This window comes from Ananas comosus, unplaced genomic scaffold, assembly GCF_001540865.1.
Source record: "Ananas comosus cultivar F153 unplaced genomic scaffold, ASM154086v1, whole genome shotgun sequence".
Classification (NCBI taxonomy): Eukaryota; Viridiplantae; Streptophyta; class Magnoliopsida; order Poales; family Bromeliaceae; genus Ananas; species Ananas comosus.
The window spans coordinates 303-10348 of record NW_017891977.1 but is presented as its reverse complement, the minus strand read 5'-3'; the positions used below and the strand labels follow the sequence as shown (position 1 = coordinate 10348).

The 10046-nt window shown below is 38.2% G+C and overlaps 1 protein-coding gene across 2 annotated transcripts; it reads left to right on the top strand.

Moving 5' to 3' along the window:
* Nucleotides 1–3804: 3804 nt before the first annotated feature.
* LOC109705259 (putative disease resistance protein RGA1) lies at nt 3805–9720 on the top strand. Of its 2 annotated transcripts, XM_020225989.1 has the most exons (4): nt 3805–3902; nt 3968–7042; nt 8824–8952; nt 9476–9720. In XM_020225989.1, the coding sequence occupies exon 2, from the start codon at nt 3969–3971 to the stop codon at nt 6525–6527; it is 2559 nt and encodes an 852-aa protein (XP_020081578.1). In that variant the 5' UTR covers nt 3805–3902; nt 3968; the 3' UTR covers nt 6528–7042; nt 8824–8952; nt 9476–9720. The 2 variants fall into 2 exon arrangements, with proteins under 2 accessions (XP_020081578.1, XP_020081577.1); XM_020225988.1 differs by lacking the exon at nt 3805–3902 and having other exon boundaries at nt 3909–7042.
* Nucleotides 9721–10046: the final 326 nt, after the last annotated feature.

The following is a 10046-nucleotide window of genomic DNA, read 5'->3' as shown; positions in this document are numbered from 1 at the left end:
TTGGCAATCAGGCCTTGTTCTTGGGCACGGGGAATTCCGTCCTAGTCCAGGCCTGGGACTTCCGGCGATTCATCCGAAGAAACTGCGTCTACTTCACCGATGTGTATCGCAAGGTGGTAAACGATCGGGCTGTTTCCGTCGGCTGCGTCTACGTGTTCGACATGGAGAAAGGCATCACAAGGAAGGCGTTCGAAGTGGCGCAAGAGCATGAGATGAATATGTGGTCGAATCTGAGGCCGTGGTGGGTTACACCGAATTTGCGCAAGAGTGATCCATGAGCACCCAGAGGTTCGATCTCGTATAACACTTTCATTCTCCCTGCGAGCACTTTTGAGTTTTTAGTATGAATTGAAGATTATGTCGATGAATATGGTTATGAATGATTGTTATAGTTTCATTTTGGATACAATTTGAAGAATCCAGATCATTTGTATGCCTCATATGTTCTTCTTAGTGCTTTAGTTTGAATCGTAGGAAACCTACTATCTAGTTCCTCTTTATGCAATCTGGGGATGTTCAAACGGCGACATCATACTGCAGAGGGGCCTCGACTGTGCGAAATTTCCTTGTGATGTTATTTAAACACCTGTTCAAGAACGTGTTTTCGTAGGCTTTGTTCTATGGTAGTACTACATCATGAAACTTTCCAAGAAGCCTCCATATGCGGAGTTTTTCGTATATTGGTGTCAGAGGAAATGGAGGCAATGGAGCATATGCGGTAAAGAGTAACTGTATTTACTGCTGGATGGGAATTGGATGGAAATTGATGAATTCTTGGATCCAGCTATGAGAATTCGGCCAAAATAAAATCACCAGATCTCTCAATTTGCAGAACCAAATTCTGAAACTCCTGGACAAACTTTGTTTTGTTTTCTTTAATCTGCCAAACAAACTATCCAACCCCTGATTCCATAGATAGTTTAAAAAAACTAGATGCCTGTATAGTAGTATTTCAATATCTTTTATGAGTTTTGAGTCCTTATTTTGCAGTCCTGTTCGAGGTTTCTTTTTTGTTCTAATCGGTGCTGAAAACATTGTTCTTGTTGTTGCATTTTTGTGTTATCTAGATTCTAGACTTGTTCCTTTTACTAACCCAAACTGAGGTCAGTGCTTTAGCGAAGGAAGGTTTACAATAGTGGATTTCACAAACATTTGACTATGAGTTGCTACCTAATGGGTGATGATTTTTACTGGCATTGATACTAATTATGTTTGCTGTTAATTTTTCTGCACCTTATCTGGAAGTTGTGAAAGTCTTTATTCTGGGGAGAAGCTACTGCCATTGATTCTGATCCAGTTTTACATTATCTGGAAGTTTTGATGAGACTATTTTGAAGAATCTACTATCTTACGGCTTTGAAGAGCAGTAAATACTCAGAATGGTATCACATCAGATAGTTATAATGTCCACTAATGCTGCTGCTGCTGAGTTGTTCAAGACTACATAATTTTATTGATTTTTTATAGTGTTGTTGTCGATATAGTGGAGCTTTAACTCACACCTCCATAGTTCTAATATCGAGTTGTCTCGTAAGAAAGTGACTTTGTTATTCCTGTCCAAATTGCACAATTGCGCTGTTTATGTAGATAGCACACATATTTCTTGGAATGTAATCATAAACCAATGCCTTTCGTGATTCAGGTCAATTGAGAGATGGAAGGAGGAACTGATGTGGGACTTCTGCATTTGTAGCTGCCCCTGATTCTCTGCCTTCAAAGTCATCAATACTAACTCTACAGTTTTTGTACTTAGTGAGCTTCTTTTTTCTTTTTTTTTTCTTTTTTTTTTGAAAATGATTTAGTCTTGAGAAACTTACTGAACTTTTCCATACACTGTGCCATATTGATGCAAAAAAAGAAAAAAGAAAAAAAAGTACCAGGAGCATCTGCTAAGAGTGCACACAACTACTGCAAACTGATGAGACATGCAGGACAAAAATTGATCTTACAATGTGATGAACAGCATGATTCATCTCAAAGTATTCTCCTATCCGAAGAAGCGACTACGTGCTCTGATCTGAAACTTCTTTGGCTTTTTAAATGTATGAGGTCAATTTCTCACAGCTCTCAAGCATTTCAGATCATTTTGTAACTTCCACTAAATGCAAAGTGAGAAGGATCTCATCTTGTGAATTAGATCAAGCATCAAGAATTGAGTTGCTGTACTCGTCATACTCTCCGAATGCGCAAATTTTTTATGTCAATTTTTACTGTAGTACGAAGTGTTTGTTAATTTACTAGTTAAATATGATTCGAACAAGTTAAATATGGATTAAAATTTGAATGCAATTTAGTATATGCATGTTGCTACCACTTTCGCCAATAGAAGTTTACGAACAAACCCTCAAACCTAAACCCAGGTGGTATCTCCTAATGCTATTGAAATTGTTTAGGTGATAAATGTAATAAAAAAGGAGATTGAAGAATCACTCTTGTGCAAATGAAAAGTGTTTTTGACTGATATTGTGAATGATAAGTCAGTAGATGGATTTTGAGATTTAGCTTTTACTCTTTTTACATATTATGCCCACTCAAAAGTGCAGTGTAAATTTTATACTCACATATTCAAAGATTTACTCAATACTTTTGAGCTTTTAATATTAACAAAGAAAAAAATTACTATAATGAAGCATGTGAATGATGAAAAGAAGAAGCATCTGATATACTGTTTTTGTACGAATGGACAAGTGCATTTATGTATGATAACTTGGTCACGTTTTTAAGTTTCCTACCTGTATTGCATGGATCCATTAGTGATATTTACAGTTAGTAATGGATTGATTCATTAAGCAGTGCAATCAATGTGTTGCTGGATGTATGCTTCAAAAGCTTGGTCTTTCGTCAAAAAGATTAATTGAATGGTTCAAGTTAGGTGTTATGCAAAAAGATTCAAATAAATTGTTCAAGTTAGGTTTTTTTTTTTTTCTATAACATTATAAGCATTGGATGGATCATTGCTTTAGTTTTGGAGTTAGTAAGTCTCTTTTGGGAAAAATTCTAGAATGTGACAGATATACTAGTGACGTGGCGTAACAAACCAATCAAATATTTTTTTTTTGAAGTATATGTCCCATCATAATTATAAAAAAATATTTTTATTGTACTTTTGTTTGAAAAAAAGGAATGTGATTGATTTGTTATTGATGACGTGGTGCAAGTGTGATAGTGTAGAATTTCTCTTGTTTAGGACATTCTTTAATACTTGTTTTGGAGAGAAAAAGACCATGCTTTTCTGCCTCTTCGTTTCGAAATGGACAAGGAAACAACCAGATCCAAAGAGCAAATTTGAAACTTATAATAATACTTTTATAATTTGTACAGTTGGATAAAGAATGACCGTTGACCCATCAAGAAAGTATCTAAGCTTTTGAGGGGCAAAGTGTCACCTCAAAAACAAAAAAAAAAGAAGGTAAAAGTAAAATAAAAAAGGCATTCGCGTCTGCTCCTCCGGGACCATGAGCGGCCCCACCGTATTTATCGGAGACAGGGTAGCACAATAGTTATTGGAGCAGGTAGAGGAGTATTCCCCTTATAATTAATTATCTGCTCCAATGTAGTTGCTAGTATCGGACATTTGTATTAGGAAGAAGCACATAGCTAGCTAGCTGCTTTCGTAATAGCGATGGCGGAGGGGATCGCATTCGATTTGGTCAAAGGAGTGCTCGGCAAGCTGGGCTCCGCTCTCTGGGACGAAATCGGACTGCTGCGGAGCTTCAAGGACGACGCGGACGATCTCAGAAGCAACTTCTCGGCGATCCGAGCGGTGCTTCTCGACGCCGAGGAGAGAAGCATCGTTGAGAAGGAGAGCCACGCTCTGCGCGACTGGCTGCGCAAACTGAAGGACGCCGCCTACGACGCCGACGACCTGCTGGACGTACGAGATCCGGACGCAAGCTCAAAAGGTACGTGGATTTCTGTCCTGCGCTAATCCGATGCATCTGAAGTTTAAGCGCAAGATGGCACACAGGATGAAAGAGCTCAGAGAAAACATCGATAAGATCGCAAAACAGAAGGACACTTTCGGTCTTGCCGAAGCTGGCACTGTTCGGCAGGCTGAGTTCAAGCGCCCTGAGGCATGCTCGCTTGTCGACGTAAAGAAAATAGTTGGGAGAGATGATGATAAAGAGAAAATTGTGAAGCTCCTGCTAGAGACTAACAGCGATCACGACGTGTCGGTCATTCCGATCGTGGGATTGGGGGGTTTGGGGAAGACGACGCTCGCTCGGCTGGCCTTCGACGACGGGCGTGTTACGGGCCAGCAGCGCTTCGATCTACGGGCGTGGGTCTGCGTGTCTACCGATTTCGACATGAAGAAGATTGCAAAGCCGGTGATATCTGCAGCGGGAGAGAATTGTCATGATCTTGATAACTCGGATGCCGTCGGCCATTGCCTTGTCAGAATCTTTAGCCAGAAGAGATTTTTGCTGGCGCTGGATGATGTGTGGAACGAAGATCAGGAAAGGTGGGAGAATTTGAAGGTTTTATTTAAGGATGGTAAGCAAGGAAGTAAAATCTTAGTGACCACGCGGAGCGAAAAGGTTGCCGAGATAATGAGAACAGTCGAACCGCACCGTGTGAAAGGCTTATCAGATGATGATTGTTGGACATTGTTCAAAAGGCGGGCATTCAAGGAAGGGGAAGAGAAAGACTATCCGAGCTTGGTCGAGATCGGAAAGCAGATAGTAAAGAAGTGCGGCGGTGTGCCTTTAGCAGCAAATGCTTTAGGCAGTAGGATGCGCTTTAAGAGCAGGACGGAGGATGCATGGTCCGCTATTAGAGATAGCGAAATATGGAGATTGGAAAACAAGGAAACTATTTTACCATCATTGAAATTGAGCTACATTCAGATGCCATCGGCTTTGAAGCAGTGCTTTGCTTACTGCTCCTTATTTCCCAAAGACTATGAGATTGACAAGGATGACTTGATCCGGCAATGGATTGCTTTAGGCTTCATTTCATCACATGAAAGAAGGACTTCGATGGAAGATATTGGGAATGAGTACCTTAACGATCTATTATGGATGTCTTTTCTTCAAGATGTGTGGGAAAAATATAGAAAGGGTACCACCTGCCGTATGCATGATTTAGTGCACGACCTTGCACAATCTGTGGCACGAGAAGAGGTTGTTGTTATAGGTGCAGAAGAGTCAACAAGGATCCCAGAAGGTTGCCGCTATGCATCAATACACAGTAGTTTCATGCCACAGGTTTCAATTACCGTAATGCGAAGGTTGCGAACTCTTCAATTTAGGGAATCTGGTTCACCTATTATGAATTTTTATAGCGAGGCAAAATGGTTACGCCTGTTGGATTTACATGATTCCGAAATTTCTATGTTGCCAAGCTCAATCAGTAAGTTGAAGCTCTTAAGATACCTCAACCTTTCGGAGAACAGTATACAAGAATTGCCTAAATCAATTGCCAGCCTCTGCAACTTGCAAACCTTGAATCTTTCAGGCTGCCAAAAGATCCGTACATTACCCAAATTTCTAGGAAGGCTTACGAATTTGCGGAGTTTAGATTTAAGCGACTGCAGTTCTCTGACAATACCTGACTCCATTAGCAACCTTCAGAATTTGTACGCACTAAATTTGTCTAACTGCCAAGAGGTGATATCACTTGAACCTATATGTCACCTCCAAAACCTGCATTACCTATACCTAACAGGTCTATATTATTTGGAAACATTACCTGAATCCATTGGGAGCCTTCAAAACTTGCGTATTCTAGATCTTTGTCACTGTCGTTCTCTACAATCATTACCCTTATCGTTATGTGATCTTCAGCATTTAGAGAAACTCAAAATTTTTGACTGTGGAAAATTATGTGAGCTGCCTAAAATGATCCAAAAGCTGACCAAACTAAAAGAATTGTTAAACGGCTGTTGCTTTAAATTGAAGGCCATGCCCCGTGGGATCGGCAAGTTAGTTAGCTTGCGGGAATTGTCCTTTTTTGTCGTTGGCAAGCAAGACCGCGTCGAACATTGTGCTAGCATTTCTGAGCTAGAGCACTTGAAGCTTGTTGGCCAGCTGTGGATCAAGGGTCTCGAAAATGTAACGAGTCCGGTTGATGCCAAGGCTGCAAATTTGATAGAGAAGAACCTGCGGTCTTTGAAGTTGGAATGGAACGTTTTAAGTGCGGAAGAAGGCATGGATAGTATTGTACTATCGGCAGAAGAGATCGAAACCGTGCTAGAAAATCTTCAACCACATCAAAAGCTAGAGAATTTGGAAATACAAGGCTACGGAAATGGGAAGTTTCCTAGCTGGATGATGAATAGGATTGGCTCGTCCCTCCCAAATCTCGTTGAAATCAAACTTGATAATATTCCCGTATGCAGCTCACTCCCGCCGCTGGGGCAACTTCCTTTTCTTAAAGAACTACATATAGGAAATATGCCCGCAGTAACAAATTTGGGCGTAGATAAGTTCCCTGCGCTGACGAGCCTTTGCTTGGCCTCCATGCCAATGCTGCGAGAATGGGTGACGGTATTGACGGTGGATGACGAAGAATGCAGGCGAGAGTGAGTTCCCATTTTTCCGTGTCTCACTCGATTGTTGCTTATAGAATGTCCCCAATTGAGGCCGGAGCCTTGCCTCCCGCCATCGGTTGAGCATCTGACCATTTCCCGAATAAGCAGCGAGAACCTATCTTTAATTCTCGAACATGCGACGCCACTTGATGGCCGTGATGCTGCTGTTTCACTCCAACCACCACCAAATAAGGTGTTGCGGAATCTAACAATACGCGAATGTCAGCAGCTTTCTTGTTTGCCCCAGAGCTTGCGGAGCCTCACGTTCCTCCAGAGACTAGTAATACGTCATTGCAAAGATCTTGAGAGAATTGAAGATTGGCTCGGGGAGCTCTCCGACCTGCAGTACTTGGAGATCTTGGGGTGCAGGAGTCTCCGTTACTTTCCTGCCCACAAGATGACTGCACTTCAGGAGTTACAAATTCACAGTTGCCCGCTGTTGTTCGATGCAGCAGGACAATTTGTCGACACCACTATCGATCACATCAAATATGTCAAAGTTAATATAAGGTAAATAATTTGGAACTCTTGACCACTCTTTAATTAGCTGGCTATATAGCACCTTAATATTCTATTGTAGCTAGCATATCAATTTCTCTTTCTTTAGTTTATTCTTATTATTTTTTAATCCAGATGGAAAAACTTCCATTAGCCCCGCCCCACATGGTTCATTTGCTATAAAATATTTCACTTTGCTATTTTATTGTTGTCTTTATTTTGCCGAACTACTGCCAAAGAATATTGAAGTGCTTAAATTTATGAATTATAGGATAGTAAAGTAGTATATTTTATAAATTTTAGCACATTACTACTTCACTTGATGGCAAATTCTTACAACTAGTGCAGAGACCCGCGCGATGCAGCGGGTAGATAATAGAAATAAAATTTAAAAATTTTAATAAATTTTATATTTACGATTTATTGATATATAGAAAGCTATAATATATTAAGTACAGTTAATTTGTATGACTAAATTTACATAGTAAGCAGAGGCCCCCGCGCGGACCGACTCAGCGAGCACTTATATAGGTCGCGGCTCGGTTTCGCGGGACGATGCTTCTTGAAGGAGACAATGTTCTTCAGAGGCTCTTCTTCTTCTTCTTCTTCTTCTTCTTCTTTGTTAACACAATGAGAGAAAGAGGGAGATGAGTGCGGAGTAGGAGATTAGACGATGATATTTTTTTATGGTGCATGTAAAAGAGTTACAAAATAAAGGGGGTAGGAGATTAATTAATGGAGGAGGGGAGTGGTGCATGTAAAAGAATTACAAAAGAGAGGGAATGGGAGATTAATGGAGGAGGAAAGTGGTTAAAGTTATAAAATACAATCTTAATATGGTGCATGTAATTAAATATTGCATGTAATTAGAGTAGTGGTGAGGTGAGTTAGGTGTTAAGAAAAGAAGAAGGTGGTTTGATTTAAAGTTGGATTTAAAATTATATATAATTAAATGTTGTAACTTACATATAATTAGAGTAGTGGGGAGGTGAAGAATTGAGAGTTGAAAAGAGGAGAAGGTGGTTTGATTTAAAGTTGGTTATCAGAAGTAAGAATAACATGCCACGTGGCAAAAAGTATTGTGACTTCATATAGGTTTATAGATGATACGAAGAAAAGAAATAATCACAAAATTTTAAAGTAAAACTTACTATTTAAAGCACAGGACGGAAAAGTGAAAATGCATTAAATTACAGAGGGTCCAAATTAAAGTTTCCCTCCCCGAATAAATCTCTGTTATTATACTTGTAGATACACATATTTACTGCAACATGAGTCACAAACCATTTGCTATTCACAATCTCCAATCCCCACCTTCTCGAGCAATTGACCCGCCAATTTGTGTATCTGTGAGATTTTATTTAATTTATTTTCTGAGTGATCATAAATTTTTAGATTAGTTTTATCCTACTCTTAGATAAGTTTTATTCTGTTCTTGTCTTCCTGTTTAGATATGCTAAATTGCTATTCAAGAAAGTATTTTGCTTGTACAAGTAGTTCATAGATTACATGAGGCAATTATTTTTCCACAAATTTTGCAGCAATTGCAACTTTACTAATTTGCACAATTGAAACTATAGCAGCTTGCCGTTGCACAATTTAAAAGCCACATTTCAAAATCAACTACGTGAAAGTGCAGTTAAGATATTCTAAAACATGGTTTGTTGGCAAAAAAAAATTTAAAAGCGGTCTCTTGCACATATATAGACTAATTTTAAAATTTCGCTATGAAACTGGGGCATGACATATTAATGTACTAAAAAAAGTTATCATTTTGTGTTGTTATGGTGCAGGAAATACTCATATGGGGAAGAAGGAAGCAGCTCATCAGAGGAGGAGGAGAAGAAGAGTTGGACTAGTTGTTGGAGCAGATCGAATTGGTTAGCGAGAAGAGCATAAGTTTATGTACCTATTATTTGGAGGTAAAAAGATATTAGATATTATCTAAACTATCCTGCGCTTTTAAAGCGGGCAACTGGGCTTTACGAATTTCGATTTTAATTCATAAACCTTATATATATATGCTCATTTTGATAAAAGAAATTTCCTTGAAAGATTTGTTAGATTCTTTTAGAATTTAGTCTCTTCTGTTAAAAACTAAGTGCAGAATGTTTCATAAAATAAAAGATATTTTTTAATCAAATTTTAAAATGTTTTATCAAAAAACGTTAAATATCCTTTCGAAATCTTTAAGGAACATAATAAACACGGCGGAAAGTTAGAGAGTATAATTAAATTTTTTAAAGTTCAGTTATTTATCTCAAAGCGTAGTATAGCTCATGTAAGAATCATTCTCTTTTAGCTTATTTGGTGATCACTATTCCCCTTTGAGAAGAGTTTTTTTTTTTTTTTTTTCCCTTTGTTTTGCCAAAAATAAACAAATTTTATATATCTACATGCAATGGTGAGAGTTTTTATTCATGGACCTGTGGTCTTCTCTTTCAGGTTGGTGCTATTTAGCGTGCCGGACAAGAATCGTAGTGTGCTGTTGTCGGTTATATAATATATATTTGTGTTTTCGTGATATAAATTTAGTTTCTGAATGTACTATTTTATAATTTGGATTGATTGTTTGTAATTTTATGGTGTTCTCTATACATGTTATGGGCTTGAAAAAGATTGTTTGGTTTGAATAAACAAAATGTTGCTACTTTTTTAATACGGATATTAGAGGGTACAGTAATTTTTAAGTAAATCTCATGTAGAGTTTATTACTAGTATATATGTTTACTTTAATTAGAACTTGTTTAAAATCAGATGATGTTTTTTGCATGCAAGTTGAACCTATTAGGTATGTACCGCAGTTGAGAGAGTTTCCATACATTTTTATTTTAATTTTATTTGATTGGATCCAAAGATGATATATTTTGAAGTACTAAAATTTTATTATTTTTCTTTTCGCAAGATTTTTAGTTTTTAATTCCCCAAATTCGAAATCAATTTATTACTAAAATCAAACTTGAGGTGCTTTTTCCGTTTGGTTTTCACGAAAACGTGTGGTTTAAATGGGAATATA